The sequence below is a fragment of the Heteronotia binoei genome, chromosome 12, assembly GCF_032191835.1.
Source record: "Heteronotia binoei isolate CCM8104 ecotype False Entrance Well chromosome 12, APGP_CSIRO_Hbin_v1, whole genome shotgun sequence".
Taxonomy (NCBI): Eukaryota; Metazoa; Chordata; class Lepidosauria; order Squamata; family Gekkonidae; genus Heteronotia; species Heteronotia binoei.
This window is the reverse complement of record NC_083234.1, coordinates 1,961,397-1,977,472: the sequence shown is the minus strand read 5'-3', so window position 1 is coordinate 1,977,472 and position 16,076 is coordinate 1,961,397. Positions and strand designations below refer to the sequence as shown.

The window sequence follows — 16,076 nt, the reverse complement described above, 5'->3', positions numbered from 1 at the left end:
GCAGGTGAGGGATACTCACCGCACTCAGGAGGCACCCCTGGGGACAAGCTGAGGGCAACTCCCCCCTCCTCCCCCAGAAGCTCTGCCTCTGCTCAGGGCTGGGGGGAGGGTCTTCCCTGCCCCTCGCCTGCGGCTGGCCTGTACCTGGAGATGTTGTCTGGGGAGCAGGCTGAGGCCCCGCTGGTGGAGAGGTTGGTGTCCAGGCTGTCGGAGCTCTCTAGGCTGAGCGTGTCGTAGGCGTTCTCCGGGTCATTCCCGTGCATGGCCAGGCCCCCGGGGGCGTGATGATGGAGGATGGAATGGGGCATGAGGGGGGAGTAGGGGGGCTGCCCGTGCAGGGCCTCCCACTGAGACTGGGCCTCCGCGGCCGCCTTCTGCTTCAGCTCTGCCAGGCGCCTCCGCTGCTCGGCAATCACCTGCTGCCCTGCAGAGGGCCCAGGACAAAAGCCGGCTCAGCCTCACCTACATGGGGGGCTGGAGGAGCCCCGCCCCATGTCCGCCACAGACCTAGCGGCAGAGGGGGCTGCTGCAAGCGCTTCGTGTTGCCCCCCCCCAAGTGCCTACCCTTCCGCTGCAGGGCCAGCTGGCGCTTGGCTTCGATATCCTGAAGGGTGCTGGCCAAGTTCCCAGGCAGGGGGCCCGAGCTCTCCGGAGGTGACGGTGGCAACACGGCGCTCTGCAGGACAGACAGAAACTATAGGCCTTCAGGTCCCCTCTGCGCCAGCCAGAATGGAGAAGTCATGCCACATGCCAACCCCCCCCCCTTATGAACGGTGGATTTTAAAGCAACGGCCAAGGCCACCCCCCGTGGTGAGCAGTGCGGCTCCCTTGGACGGGGTGGGGGAGAGGCCAGAGCGGGGGGGGGGGCGAATGAAGCCTCCAGCAGCCGGCTTTCCTCTGCAGCCAGAGCTCTTGCCCATTTTATTAAAAGACATTGTTTTAGAATGCAGTTGCAACCGGAGAAGCCAAAAGAAAAAATATATTGAACAGAGAAAGCCAGTAGTCCTCCCCCCACCCCCTTCCCGGAACCGATGAATGAAGAGTTGGCTCAGGAATGGGGGCGGGGGGAGGGAGGGAACTGCTAACTTGAGGGTCAGGTGTGGGGAAGAGCAGGACTCTGGCACACAGTACTGATCCCCGTGGGAGCACACAGCATGACTCTGCTGGGGGGGGGAGCATTCCCACAGCACTAGAGGAGTCTCTTGCTTTGGAGCAGAGCCTAGATTCCTGGCGGGGGAAGGGGCGGCTGTGCACACCGTTCTGGCAAACTTGGGGGGCCAGGCTGCAGCTGAGGGAGGGAGGGAGAGGAGATGGAAAAGCCAGCCAGCGTCTGGAGCCCAGAGAGAGGGGGCCCAACGGGAGGTCTGGACGAGGCCAGCAGCCGCCCCCTTCTGCTGGGGCTGCCCCTCCCACACTGACCTGAGAGGAGAAGCTGCTGCTCCTTGGCCAAACCACGCCACTTGAGTGGGCCTCCGTCTTGGAGCGACAGACCTGCAGAGGGGGAGAAGGCGCAGCAGGTGACGGGGGGGGGGGCAGTGACCTGGCCTGGCTTTAGAGAACCGGGAGCTTCAGCCGGGGGAGGGGCTGTGCTTCTGAGCAGTCACAGCATGCCCCCCTTGCTGGCCCAGGTGACAAAAGAGAGAGCAACACCAGGAGGCCGCTCTCCTCCCTACCCCCTCGGGGGTCTGGCTGGTCTTCCCCTCCTGATGCCCCAAAGCCCCCCTGGCCCGGCAGAAGCAGCAAGAAGCCCTACAGCCCCCCTGCCCAGCATCTCAGCCGGCTGCCTCTTCTTCCTGGGGAAGGGGGCCAGAGGGCAAGTAACCAGTGACCAACTTCTCCTACTCCGCCTAGTGCCCCTTCCAGCTCTGGCAGTGAATTCCACCTGTGCAAAGAAGCATTCCTTTCTGTCCCATCAGCTGCACTGAAGGAGTTCTAGCACTTTGGGGGAGTGAGGGAACTCCATCTATAAACCTCTCCTGGGCCCCTCCCCCCTCCAAGGCTGGGCCTCCTCGGGAGGAGAGGAGGCAGCTCCGCGCAAGGCAGGCCAGGGCAGAGCCCGGGACCATCAGGTCACGCCTGGGGAAGGAAGCAGGCTCTTCCCTCCGAACTCCTACTCACTGCTCAGGGGAGGGCAGCATCGTCTCCCCTTCAGCTACAGGGCGGCGGAAGCAGCAGCAGCAGCAGTTTAATTCATGACACACATGCAGAGACTCCCTTGGCTCCCCACTGCCACAACTGCTGCGATCCTGGACTGGAAAACTGCTTCAGCAACATGTGCTGTGGGTTGTTGTTTATCCAAAGACAAGGTCTTGTATATGAGATCATGCCAGCAGCGCTTCCTGTCCTTGTGCCCCTGAGTTTGTTTTATGCCTGTCTGCATCTCCCCCACCCACACACCCTCCGCTTTCTTCATCACTTCTTTCTTTCAACCATACAGCTGCCCATTTCTCTCCTGAGAGCCAGTTGGGTGCAGTGGTGAAGTGTGAGGACTCTTATCTGGGAGAACCGGGTTGGATTCCCCCTCCTCCTCTTGCAGCTGCTGGAATGGCCTTGGGTCAGCCAGAGCTCTCTTATCTGGAAGAACCGGGTTGGATTCCCCACTCCTCCCCTTGCAGCTGCTGGAATGGCCTTGGGTCAGCCAGAGCTCTCTTATCTGGGAGAACCGGGTTTGATTCCCCACTCCTCCACCTGCAGCTGTTGGAATGGCCTTGGGTCAGCCAGAGCTCTCTTATCTGGGAGAACCAGGTTGGATTCCCCACTTCTCCACTTGCACCTGCTGGAATGGCCTTGGGTCAGCCAGAGCTCTCTTATCTGGAGAACCGGGTTTGATTCCCCACTCCTCCACTTGCAGCTGCTGGAATGGCCTTGGGTCAGCCAGAGCTCTCTTATCTGGAGAAACGGGTTGGATTCCCCACTCCTCCACTTGCAGCTGCTGGAATGGCCTTGGGTCAGCCAGAGCTCTCTTATCTGGGAGAAACGGGTTGGATTCCCCACTCCTCCACTTGCAGCTGCTGGAATGGCCTTGGGTCAGCCAGAGCTCTCTTATCTGGGAGAACCGGGTTGGATTCCCCCCTCCTCCTCTTGCAGCTGCTGGAATGGCCTTGGGTCAGCCAGAGCTCTCTTATCTGGGAGAACCGGGTTGGATTCCCCACTCCTCCACTTGCAGCTACTAGAATGGCCTTGGGTCAGCCAGAGCTCTCTTATCTGGGAGAACCTGGTTGGATTCCCACTCCTCCACCTGCAGCTGCTGGAATGGCCTTGGGTCAGCCAGAGCTCTCTTATCTGGAGAACCGGGTTGGATTCCCCACTCCTCCCCTTGCACCTGCTGGAATGGCCTTGGGTCAGCCAGAGCTCTCTTATCTGGGAGAACCGGGTTTGATTCCCCACTCCTCCACTTGCAGCTGCTGGAATGGCCTTGGGTCAGCCAGAGCTCTCTTATCTGGGAGAACCGGGTTGGATTCCCCCTCCTCCTCTTGCAGCTGCTGGAATGGCCTTGGGTCAGCCAGAGCTCTCTTATCTGGGAGAACCGGGTTGGATTCCCCACTCCTCCACTTGCAGCTGCTAGAATGGCCTTGGGTCAGCCAGAGCTCTCTTATCTGGGAGAGCTGGGTTGCATTCCCCACTCCTCCACTTGCAGCTGCTGGAATGGCCTTGGGTCAGCCAGAGCTCTCTTATCTGGGAGAACCGGGTTTGATTCCCCACTCCTCCACTTGCAGCTGCTGGAATGGCCTTGGGTCAGCCATAGCTCTTGCAGAGTTGTCCTTGAAAAGGCAGCTTCTGGGAGAGCTCTCTCGGACTCACCCACCTCACAGGGTGTCTATTGTGGCAGAGAAAGGCAAAAGGACTTTTATCTGAGAGAACCAGGTTTAATCCCCCACTCCTTTACTTGCAGCTGCTGGAATGGCCTTGGGTCAGCCATAGCTCTGGCAGAGGTTGTCCTTGAAAGGGCAGCTGCTGTGAGAGCCCTCCCAGCCCCACCCACCTCACAGGGTGTCTGTTGTGGGGGGAGAAGATATAAGCCACTCTGAGTCTCTGGTTCAGGGAGAAGGGCAGGGTATAAATCTGCAGTCTTCTTCTCTACTTGCACCTGCTGGAATGGCCTTGGGTCAACTATAGCTCTGGCAGAGGTTGTCCTTGAAAGGGCAGCTTCTGGGAGAGCTGTCTCAGCCCCACCCACCTCACACGATGTCTGTCGTGGGGGAAGAAGATAAAGGAGATTGTAAGCCGCTCCGAATCTCTGATTCAGAGAGAAGGGCAGGGTATAAATCTGCGGTCTTCTTCTCCACTTGCACCTGCTGGAATGGCCTTGGGTCAACCATAGCTCTGGCAGAGGTTGTCCTTGAAAGCGCAGCCGCTGTGAGAGCCCTCTCAGCCCCTCCCACCTCACAGGGTGTCTGTTGTGGGGGGAGAAGATATGGGAGATTGTAAGCAGCTCTGAGTCTCTGATTCAGGGAGAAACTCACAGCAGCTTCCATCCTCTCCCCCCCCCCTTCATGTTATCCTCACCAGAGCCCCAGGAGGGAGGGGAGGCTGAAATGCAGTCACTGGCCCAAGGTCACCCACCCGGCATCCATGACAGCAGAGCGGAGATTCAAACCTGAGTCTGGCTCTCTTAGCAGTACGCCATGCTGGCTCTCTGCTCCCCCTTCTCTCCCCATGGAAATGTCTGGCTGTTGCAAAAGTTCTGCTGTAGCAAGTCCATCAGGGGAGCGATGGGAGGGGCACTGAGCTGCCTGGTGCCCCCTTGAATCCCTCCTCTGGGGCAGGAAGAAAAGGAGCAGGGCTGGAGGAGCCCCCAATAGACCCCGCCCCCCCAAGACAGAGACTCAGACTGTAATGACGGCGAAACTGGCAGCCCCCTGGCAAGCCTGCCCTGCCCTGCCTTGGAGGCCCTCCATGCCTTCAAGACAGAGGCCTGGCTTTATTCTTTGCTCCCCCAAAATGTTCTGCTTTTTAGATTTCAGGTCTTGCAGCCTGGGGCTCCTCTTTGACTGTTAGACGCCCTGAGTCTGCTTGCGGAGAGGGCAGGATAGAAAACTCAAGTAATAATAAATAGTAATAAATGAATTCTAGGGCTTGTAGAAAGATCTGCCTGGTTTGCTGATTGCTTCCGTCTCCGCCTGGGCTGAGGGTGAAAATGGGTGCTGTTGCTGCAGTGACCAGGCCTGCCTGTCGTCCCCGAAGGGTCTCCGAGAGGCTGCTGGAGAGACCCAGTGGGCTGGGCTGGGCCGGAGGGAGGCACTTACCTCTCGAAGGGCAGCTGCAGAGGCCCTGGGGAAGCCGGGGCCACCAGTGACTGCCCGGTACCGTCTCTCCAGCGCCAGAAGGGCGTCCTTCTCCTGTCGGGAGAGGAAGGACGGGGAGGGTTGGGAGCATGTCCTCCTGGCCCCCTCTTGGGGACTGCGCTGGGGCTCCAGAGCATAGCCTCCCTCCCTGCCTGAGCTCCCTCGGCCTCACCTTCTGCAGCAACTGCAGCGTGGCAGCCTTCTCCTTGCCCAGCCGCTCTGCCTCCTGCGCGGCCTGCAGCCGGATCTGGTTGGCTTGGCTCTCCAGGGCCGCCATGCGTTCCTGTGGGGGAAGGCAGACGGAAGGGGGAGCTGAGCGGGGGGGGGGGGGAGGGGTGGCTTCCTGGGCCTCCTCAGTGGGGGGGGGGGGGCGGGCAGGAGCTGACCTTCCTGCGGGCCATGGCCCGGTGGCTCTCTGCTGTGCTGTGGAGCAACTGCTGGCCCAGCGCCTCGCGCTCCTCCTCCAGACGGCTCTCCTTCTCCAGCTGCTGGAACTCCAGGTCCTCAAACACCTTGGCCTCGCTCTCCAGCGCCTCGGCCTCCTGCAGCAGGGGCACCGGGGGTGGGGTGGGTGGGGGGCTCAGAAAAGGTCCAGGGGCCTGGCCAGAGCCAAGCAGAGGTGGTGCAGCAAGGCAGCCAGCGGCCACCAGGGGGTGCCAGAAAGGGGCCTGGGGAGGGGCTCAGAGACTTGGGCCCAGGAGGGCAGGCTGAGCAGGAAGCCAAACGCACCAGTCCTGCCTGGGCCAGAAAGGGGCTGGCTGGGCCCATCGGCTCCTGTGAGGTCTGGCTCCAGTCTCAACCTCTGCAAGTTCCCAAAGGCGAAGCAGCCAGAGGAGCCTGGCGCATTCTGGCTTCTGTCTGCAGCCAGAGGAGTCGGCTGGGCCAGGAGGCCCCGGCTGAGGTGCCCGGCTTACCATCCCCGGCTGCTGAGCGGCATCTCTGGGCCCAGAGGTGGGGGGGGAGGGAGGAAGCACTGACCCTGCGCAGCTGGTCCTCCAACTGCTCCCGCATTGACTCGGGGCAGCTGTGGAGCTGGCCCTGGAGCTCAGAGCACAGGGCTTGCAGTCTCTCGAGCTCCTTCCTTTCCGCATCAACCTTTGCCCTCTCCTGAATCCGGGAGAAAACCACACACACCGAAGAGACAGGGGAGGGGGGGAGAGAGAAAACACTCTTCTCAAGAGCGCAGCATGCAAAGCTGGGGGGTGGGGTTAGTGAGGGGCTCTGGACGCCCAGAGGTTACAGGGCAGGGGGGGCCTCAGTCGTGCGTCTCAAAGCCCGTGACCTCCCTCTCTTGCCCAGCCCCGCCCACTGGGGGGGCAGCTCCCCACCCCAGGTTGCCTCCTTCCCCAAACAGCAGCAGGCTCAAAACTTGGGCAGCCTTTGAGACACAGACCCAGGGCCTGGCCCTGTGGGGGCTCCGAGGACGAGCTCAGCGAGCGGGTGAGAGACAATTAGTAGCAGCAGAGGTCCCAGCTGCCCCCCTCGCCCCTGGGCCAGGGCTGCACAGGACAGCAGCTCAGGAAAGCCACCCAGGGGGCAGCCCCAAGACCCTCCTTCCAGAACAGGGCTGGCTGAAACAGGCAGGCAGGTTCTGGGGGGGGGAGGGAAGGGAGGAGTCAGTCCCTGCCTGGCTGGGGAGGGGAGAGGGAGGGCACAAGATCTGCATCCTGTCCTCCGAGAGAGGAGGGAAGGACTGTCCCCCCCTCCAGCCTCCATGTGGAAGGGGCCCAGCGCACCCTGACGGCCCATCGCTTGGCCTGGGGGGAAGGCGCACAGAACTCCTACTTGTGGGGTGGGGAGAGGCTGTGGGTGCTTGCCTGCTGCTGCTGCTGCTTCTGGCGGGGGGCGGGGGGAGCCCAGCCCAGCGGGGGGGAGGGGGCACTTTCCTCCTTCCTCCCGGCCCCAGCTGGACCAGGGGGAGACTGGTTGTGAGTGAAGACACTGAAGCAAAGGCAGGCAGAGAGAGAGAGGGGGAGAGAGAGAGGGGAGGGGAGGGGGGTCCCGAGGTGGTTAGTGCTTGGCTGGTTAGTGTGGCCGGGTTATTAGTGTCAGGGCGGTGGGGGGGGGGCGTGTGCTTCCTTCAGGCTCCCTGCGTGAGCAAAGGTTTGAGAAAGTCTGGGAAAGTGTCACCTCCTCCTTGGATGGAGGAGAGCAAAGCACAAGTGAGGGGCCGAGGCCTGCTTCTCTGGCAATGCAGCCCCAGCCCTCTTCTTCAGGCCCAGATCCACAAAGCTGCAGCAGGGCCTTGGGAAGCCAGCAGGCAGCCTCAGAATTGGCTCCTTGCCCCCAGCCCAGAGCTGGGCCTCATGCCCCCCTCCCCCCCGGCTTCCTGCCTGGCACCCAGAAGAACACCAGCCCCCAGGAGACCCTAGAGGAAAGCCGAGCAGGTGTTTCTGCCCCAGCACCCATGGGATCCCTCCAGGGCTGAAGGGCCTCTCCTTACCTTGTCTCGGTCCCGAAGGATGGAGCTGTCCAGATCCGAGAGCCGTTCCTGCAGTTGCTGCATCATCTTCTGCTCCTGCTGCAGCTGGACCCGCTCCGCCTCGCGCTCCCCCTGCACGAGGGCCCGCTCCATCTCCACCTGCCGGGAACAGCAGAAGGTCAGGCTGCAGCCCCCCCCCCTTCCGGAGGGATCTGATCCTTCCCCTTCCGCTCCCCCCGCTCACCTCCCGAGCCGTCTCTTGAAGCTGCTGCTCCAGCTCCTGGGCGCGACTCTTGAGCCGGTCGATGTTGGTGAGCAGCCGGGCCCGGGCTTCCTCCAGCAGGGTGGCCTCTCGCACGGCAGGGACATGCAGCGGCTCCTCGTGCTGTGGAGACTTAGCACCTCAGCAAGGGCCCTTCGAGGCTCCGCCTGCCTCCCCGAGAATCCCACCCCTGCTCAATGCAGGATCAGCCTAGAAGGGTTCGTCCAGCTGCTGCTTGAAGACTGCCAGCACTACCTCCCTAGGCAGCCAGTTCCGTTGCTGAGCAACTCTGTCAGAAGGGTTTTCCTGCTATCCAGCCGGTGCCTTCCTGCCCTTCATGTATTGCGAGTTTTCTCCTCTGCTGCCCACAGGTACAGCCCCCTGCCCCCCTCCTCTAAGCCATCCTGTCCCTCTCAGCCTCCGCCCCAGCCCCTCCTCAGCCTTTCCTCCTTGCAGAGCTTCTGGGTCTCCAGCCCCTGGTCATCCTCGTGGCTGTCCTCTGCACCCGCTCCATTCTGCTCACACCCTTCTTGAAGGGAGGCCTCCAGAACTGCGCAGGACTCCAGGGGCAGCCGGACCCATGCAGGACTAGAGCTTCTTGCCTCTGGAGATCCACCCCAAGATGGTGCTAGCCTTTTTTGTCACTGCATCACACTGGTTGCTCATATTTAACTTACAGCTCGCCCACCCCCCAAGATCATAAGAGAGAGCATGTTGGGTCAGGCCAATGGCCCATCCAGACCAACACTCCGTGTCACTCAGTGGCCAAAAAACCCAGGTGCCATCATGAGGTCCACCAGTGGGGCCAGGACACCAGAAGTCCTCCCACTGTGCCCCCCTCAGGCACCAAGAATACAGAGCATCACTTGCCCCAGACAGAGAGTTCCCTCTTGGCCTTGTGGCTAACAGCCACTGATGGAGCACTGCTCTTAAGAAGAGAAGAGAAGCCACGTTGGATCAGGCCAATGGCCCACCCAGTCCAACACTCTGACACAGTGTGGCCAACCCCCCCACCCCCAAAAAACCAGGCACCATCAGGAGGTCCCATCAGTGAGGCCATCCTGTTCACACCCCCTGCTGCCCAGTGCGGACCATCCCAGCTCTGTTGCTGGTTCCGGGGCAGAGGATTCCCCTCCCTGCCTGCCTCACCTCCTGGCCAGCGCTCTCCGTGCTGCTGCTCTCCTCCTTCAGGGGGTCCTCCTCCAAGCGCTGCTCTGCCTCCAACCTCCTGCCCCCCTCAGCAGCCCCGGGAAAGGCTTGCTGCTCTGGGCTGGGGCATCCATCACTGCGGCTGTACTCTGCGCACAGGCTCAGGATGGTCTCCAGCCGCTGACGCTCCTGCGGGGAGGGGAGGGGCAGGGAATCACCCACTGCAGGCCAGGGGCCCTCTCACACCAATCGTCCTCTTCCTCACCTGCTCCCCTCCCTCCCCCCCTCTCCTGGTTCCCCAAATGCAGGTCTCTGGCCTTTCACCAGAAGAGGGGAGGGGAGGGGGGCACAAGGCAGACTCCGAGGCCTTGGCATCCCGGGGCAGAGGTCAGCTGTGCCAGGCAGCTCTAGCTCCTCACTGCAACCTGTCCCCCCCCTCACCCAGGACTCTGGCGCCAGCCCCACTGGGCGTGTTCCCAGGAGCCCCTCCTCAGAGGGCCAGAACCTAAGGAGGCCGTTCCCCCCACCTTGCAGGGCCCCTCCCCTGGGGGGCAACCTCGCTCACCACTGCGGCTCACGCAGAGGCCCTTGGAGAGCAACAGAAGGTCTGCGGGGGGGGGGGGGGGTTGCTTCTTCTCCACAGCGCCCCCTGCAGCCTTCTGCCCTCCCCTGCACTCTGCTTTCAGCCAGCTTAAAAAACCCCCAAGCACCTACCCAGTAATGTCCTTACTCCCCCCCCCCTTTTAAAAAGCCAGCATAAATCTGCTGGGGGTGGGAGAAAGGCCAGCCAAGGGACCCCCCACCTTCCCCTCTAAAGCCGTTTCCAGAAGGAGGAACCAGCAGAGCGAGTCAAGGGAAAGAAGGGAAGGAGCCTGGCTGGACTGAGGAGGCCCCCCAAGCCCTGCTCTGGCTGCTGGGGATGTTTGCAGGAATCACACTCAAGCAGAGAGACTCCACGGGCATCCTCGAGCCCTCGGCAGCACACAGGGAAACCCCTCTGCCCCCCCCCCCCAGCCGTTTCAGGCCCTCCAAGTCAGCAGAACAACAGAAAGAGTCTGGGGCCAGTGGGAGGGGCATGGAAGCTTCCAGCCAACCGCCCCCCCCTCCAGAGAGGCCCAGGGAGAAATGGATCTGCTCCCCTCTAAGAGAAGCCCTGGCAGGCCCCAGATCAAGACTCCCCCCTCCCCCCAGTCCCACAAGATCAGGTATGGATTTACATGGGGAGGGGGAGCAGCTGCCTCCCACCAGCCTCCTATTCTGCACCCCCAGCCTCGGGCGTGGGCACATGTGTGGCTCGCCCTCTCCCACCCTCCTCACCGTGCAATCCAGCGTGGCTCTCTGCATCACCCCCCTCCCCCGGGCTGCTTGAAGTGAGGAAGGCTTTCCACTCCCCAGGTGACTCAGGGGGAGGCAGAAGCTAATTGCAGGGTGTGGGCCAAGCCTCAGCTCCCCCCCAGCCCTCTGCTGCTCTGCCACTCACACCTGCCGCCACCGCCGCTGTGTAAGCAAATGGGGGGGGGAGCATCTGAGTCACTGGCGAGACAGGTGGGGGGGAATGCAGTGCTTGCTAGACGGCAGGCAGCCAGATGCAGGGCAGATGCAAACTGAGAGCTATGTTGGAGCCTGGCACCCCCCCCCCCAGAGAAAAGGAAACGGCCCGCCAACCCACTCAGGCTGCCCCCGCCGTTCCAAGGGAAGCAAGAGGTCTGTCTGTCTGTCTGTCTGTCTGGTGGGATCCAGCCCCCGGAGAGCTCACCTGGGAACCAGAGCACACTGGCCAGAAACCCGGGGGGGGGGGCACTGCTCCTTCCTCCCTTCTTCCGTGGGCGAGTGGTTTGTGCCAGGCCAGGACTGGGGACCTGAGGCTGGGAAGGCCAGCCAATCTCTCTTCGCCTCCCTGCCCTCCCTCAGGGGCTCTTGAGAGGACAAGCGGAGGAAGGGCAAATATGCTCCCATGCAGCTTTGGGGCCCCCTGCAAAAGTGGGGCATAAATATCTGAATATTGGGGGGGGGGTCTGTGCACCCCAAGTGGCAAAGCTGCTCCACGTCCCGCTGCAGGGCGTGGCCTCCACCCAAGCTCCGCCTCCCCTCGCCCAAAGGGCCTCCCGGGGAAGCAGCTCTGGGCAGGGAGAGGCAGGCAGGGGAGGGCCTTCTCAGGGCTTTGGGGGGGGGGACTCCCTGCTGGCCACGTCAAAAGAGCAGCAGGAGCTTCCCCCAACACAGCTGGGCAGCCCGTTCCTTGGACGCACCACCACCACCCACGAGCAGCCCAAAGGCAGGTGCAGCTGCTTGCCCCAAGGGCATCCTGAGTCGTTCACCCCCAGACCCAGCGCCACAGCAGGATTTGCCGGGATGGGCAAGAAGGGTCTGGGGGGCAGGAGGGAGGGAAGGGCTCATTCATGTGGGCAGCCACAGGCCTAACCAGAAGGGCATGACACTGCCGTGCACCCCGAAGCCCTGGGAGGCAAAGAGTTAAGTCTAAGCCGGCAGGCTGTGAAATAAGGAAGCAAATACCTGGGGGGGGCCCTTCCCAAAGCACACAGCCCAGCCCAAATGGGAAAGTCCCACAGAGTGTATGGCTTGTGGCCTGGGGGCTACAAAATGATGGGGGGGCACAAGCCACACCCAACAGATGAAGCGAATTCTTCACTTCACCCCTGACCCCCCCCCCACTCCCCACGCAGGCTCTGACTTCCTGCTCCGTGCTCATATTACGGGGTGGGGTGGGGAGTACCTTTGCAACAGGTGGATGCTTCTGCCAGCAGCTGTTCCCACCCCCTCCCGGGAGGTCACCAGTCTGGAAATGTCCAAAGTGCCAAAGACAGAGGAGGGAGCCACACCACCCTTCCTTCCCAGGAGCCCAGAGGCAGGGGCATGCACAGGCTCACAGGGAAAGGCAGCCTCCCCCACCCCCAGCTGTGGTTTCTGTGATTTCCCCACAAAGGGCTTCATCCCCTCCCTGACTGGCTCTTCAGACACCTGGCAAGAACAGGAGGGGGCTGGGGGGGATCTCCCCAATTTCTTCTGAGGGCTCCAGTCAATGAAGGGCCGCTCTCCCTCCTACTGCCCCCCAACACACTATTCGCCCCAACAGGGAACCTAGAAAAGCTCCTTTGCCTTGCTTCCTACCAGAATGAAACAGCAGCTGGGGGGGCATTTTTGTTGGGAGAATTGGGTGGGGAGCAATAAAGCCCATGGCACAGAGTAGTAAAGCTGCAGTGCTGCAGTCCAAGCTGGGGGCTCACGACCTGAGTTCGATCCCTGGTGGAAGCTGGGTTTTCAGGTAGCTGTCTCCAGGTTGACTCAGCCTTCCATCCTTCCAAGGTGGGTAAAATGAGTACCCAGCTTGCTGGGGGGGGAGTGAAGATGACTGGGGAAGGCAATGGCAAACCACCCCGTAAAAAGTCTGCTGTGAAAACGTGATGCGACGTCACCCCAGAGTGGAAAGGACTGGTGTTTGCACAGGGGACAACTTCGACCTGGCACTGCAGCTCTTCCTAGAAAGCACCTGCCCCAGCTGGCTTGTCAGGCTTCAGGGCCCAGCTTGACTCCCAAAGGCAGTGCTGCGTCCTTCCTCTGGCCCCCAGGGCTCCTCCCCCTCCCAGCCCCCCCAGGGTCCCCACTCCTCACCAGGCGTTGCATCTCCTGCTCGCGCAGACGCTCCTGCCGCTGCCAGCAGTGGTACTGCAGCAGGTCTCCCTGGTTGCTGCTGAGCTCCGAAATGCTTCGCTTGCGCTCCCGCAGGGGCCCCGGCAGCTCCCCAGACATCTTGCGGCCGGCCCGGGGGCTCTGGTGCGGGGAGGAGGTGGGCAGCGTCAGAGAGCCCAGGCTGTAGGCAGGGCTCAGCCCCCCCCTGTAGCTGGGCTTGCGCTCCCCGGCAGCCAGCAGCCATGTGGGTGAAGGGCTGCGGCCCCGCAGGCAGGAGGACGACGAGGCGGTGGAGAGGGGGCTGTCTGCACGGTCCCTCCTCCGGGCACAGGGCTTCTCGGGCCCTCGGGCCTGTGGCAAGGGGCTCGGGTGGGCGACTGGCGAGGCTGCTCTGCGGGAGAGGGCAGGGCTGAGGGGCGGCAGGTCTCGCCTGTTCACTCGGGGACTGTCGGGGGGATGCAGCCCCCGGCCCGACTGGGGGCTCTGCCCAGCTCCTGCTGCTTCTGGGGTGTGGCAGCCTCTCCCGGGGCCTTGGCGGGAGGGGCTGACGGGAACATCTCGGATCTCCCGGGAGGGGCTGGGGGGCCTCTCCTGCAGCGTCCCGGCTCTGGACTGCGGCACAAACAATGGCTGGGACTTGGGTGCCAAGCGTGTGCTGCTGGGCGGGTGCGTCCGAGGGCTGCCTGGCACACCGTCGCCACTCCTGGGGATGGGCAGTGCAGGCGGAGGGGAGATGCGCTGGCCAGGGCAGACGCTGTCCACTGGAGGCCGAGCCCTCCGGCAGGGTGTGGGACTCGGGGGAGCCTCTGGAGTGGCTCTGCGTGCAGCCCTGGGACTCCCCGTCCCTCGCGCAGGACTCAGAGGGCTGCTGCTGGGAAACTCCAGGCCGGGCCCGCCGTGGGACGTGAGCATCACGTGGCTGTAACTGGAGGAGCGGACAGGCACCACAGGGGGGGCTGCAGGGCTGAGATCCTGGCCCAGCGGGGAGTGACTCGTGCTGCTGCTGTTGCTGGCAGGAGAGGAGAGCGGCGAAAATGGTGGCGAGGCGTTTTCATAGCTGGAACCCACAGACATGGCACTGGGGCTCTGGGGCGGGGAGAGCAGGGAACGCCCCCCCCTGCCGTTCGTGATGGAGGAGTCCGGGGACAGCGGCTTGGGGGAGATGCTCTCCTCGTCCAGCACTAGGGAGTCCATGATGTCCTGCAAGTCTCGTTCAATGGAACTGACCAGTGCGCTGGGGCTGGGCCGGGAAGTCTTGGCTGCCTCCTGGTTGCCGTTCCGCAGGCTCTGGGCCTCTGGGGAGAAACAGGCAGGCTCGATAGAGGGACGTGGAGGAGGCAGGGAGCTGTTCTCGCCACAGCTGGAGCTCTCCTGCTCCTTGGAAACACCCTCCCTCCCTCCTTGCGAAGCACATGGGACTGTTGCGGCGCCCCCTCCCTCCCTCCCAAAGCAAGCCAACCCAGAACCTGAACTCTACCCCAGGCAGCAATGTGTCCCCCAGAACAGTCCACTCAGCCTGAAGTCTCTGACCAGCCTCTTACCGGGCAGGAGTCCTCCTCGCTGGGCTGCAGGGCTTCGTCCCGCCCTGGGAATCAGGCTCTTCATCCACTCCGCCTCCGCAGGATGGTTGAACCGGAGGAAGGTCGACTGGCCCAGGCAGATCATACACCCTGAGGGGGGGGGGGAGGAGGAGAGCAGCACCCCTGAAGGACTGGATGGATGGATGGCAGCAGGGGCTCTTCGCAGCCCAGCCACAGAAGCACACTGCTGGGAGGAGGGAGGGAGGGAGGACCTCCAGGGTCATCTAGCCCAACCACCTCCACAATGCAGGAACTTCACAACTACGTACTTCCTCCCCTATATATATATAAAGGTAGTCCCCTGTGGAAGCACCAGTCGTTTCCGACTCTGGGGTGATGTTCCTTTCACAATGTTCTCATGGCAGACTTTTTACGGGGTGGTTTGCCATTGCCTTCCCCAGTCACCTACACTTTCCCCCCAGCAAACTGGAGACTCATTTGACTGACCTTGGAAGGATGGAAGGCTGAGTCAACCTGGAGCTGGCTACTTGAACCAGCTTCTGCTGGGATTAAACTCAGTTCATGAGCAGAGCTGGGATTGTAGTACTGCAGCTTTAACACTCTGCACCATGGGGCTCTTCATATACATATGGGGGAGGTATTTGTGGGGGGTATTTCCTGTAATGTGCAGGGGGTTGGACTTGATGACCTTGGAGGTCCCTTCCAACTCTGTGATTCTATATATAAATCCCTGGATGAGCTCCATCACCTATTTTTTCCACAAAACAACCTGTGTGTGTGTGTATACACATACACACAGAGTGACCCTTGCTCCAAGCCCAGATTCCCCCCCCCCAACCTCCAGGATCCCTGGGGCCAAACTGGCCTGGAGAAAAAAATGGCTGCTTGACCCCAAAGTGGTGAACTGCATTTCCTGGGTGTGCAAGAATGGGCCATGAGAACTAAGCACTGATGCAGGATCTTCATTGCTGTCAGGTGGCCATCTAGCCTCTGTTGAAAAACCTCCAAGGAAGGAGAGCCCACCACCTCCCGAGGAAGCCTGTTCCACTGAGGAACCACTCTAACGATCAGGAAGTTCTTCCTAATCCTAAAATCATAGAGTTGGAAGGGACCTCCAGGGTCATCTAGTCCAACTCCCTGCACAATGCAGGAAACTCACAAACCCCTTCCCCTCAATTCACAGGATCTTCATTGCTGTCAGATGGCCATCTAGCCTCTGTTGAAAAACCTCCAAGGAAGGAGAGCCCACCACCTCCCGAGGAGGAAGCCTGTTCCACTGAGGAACCACTCTAAACTCACAAACCCCTCCCCCTAAATTCACAGGATCTTCATTGCTGTCAGATGGCCATCTAGCCTTTGTTTAAAAACCTCCAAGGAAGGAGAGCCCACCACCTCCCGAGGAGGAAGCCTGTTCCACTGAGGAACCGCTCTAACGGTCAGGAAGTTCTTCTTAATGTTGAGTCGGAAACTCTTTTGATTTAATTTCAACCCATTGGTTCTGGCCCTACCTTCTGGGGCCACAGAAAACAATTCCACGCCATCCTCTTTATGACAGCCCTTCAAGGACTTGAAGATGGTGATGAGATCACCTCTCAGCCGCCTCCCCCCCAGGCTAAACATCCCAGCCCCTTCAGCCTTTCCTCATTGGAGCCTCACAAAACCCAGCCTTCTTGGGGGCTCTGCTGTGCTCCTGAGCCCCGAGGAGAAATGGACCGTCCCGTGGCCTTGCTGGTGCAGGCTGGGCGGGGGGCACAGGGGCTGCTGCCAGT

General features: G+C 61.6%; 1 protein-coding gene across 1 annotated transcript in view; it reads right to left on the bottom strand.

Annotated features, from left to right (window-relative positions):
* PHLDB1 (pleckstrin homology like domain family B member 1) overlaps positions 1-16,076 on the bottom strand; it is a 30,241-nt gene that overhangs the window by 2,510 nt on the left and 11,655 nt on the right. Inside the window, exons 4-15 of the mRNA XM_060251637.1 lie at positions 14,308-14,436; positions 12,749-14,061; positions 9,119-9,307; positions 7,952-8,092; positions 7,729-7,866; positions 6,264-6,392; positions 5,672-5,827; positions 5,458-5,568; positions 5,247-5,339; positions 1,420-1,491; positions 565-676; positions 145-424 (exon numbers count right to left, since the gene is read on the bottom strand). Coding sequence (XP_060107620.1) covers positions 145-424; positions 565-676; positions 1,420-1,491; positions 5,247-5,339; positions 5,458-5,568; positions 5,672-5,827; positions 6,264-6,392; positions 7,729-7,866; positions 7,952-8,092; positions 9,119-9,307; positions 12,749-14,061; positions 14,308-14,436 — 2,863 coding nt within the window. The remainder of the gene's footprint in view (positions 1-144; positions 425-564; positions 677-1,419; positions 1,492-5,246; positions 5,340-5,457; positions 5,569-5,671; positions 5,828-6,263; positions 6,393-7,728; positions 7,867-7,951; positions 8,093-9,118; positions 9,308-12,748; positions 14,062-14,307; positions 14,437-16,076) is intronic.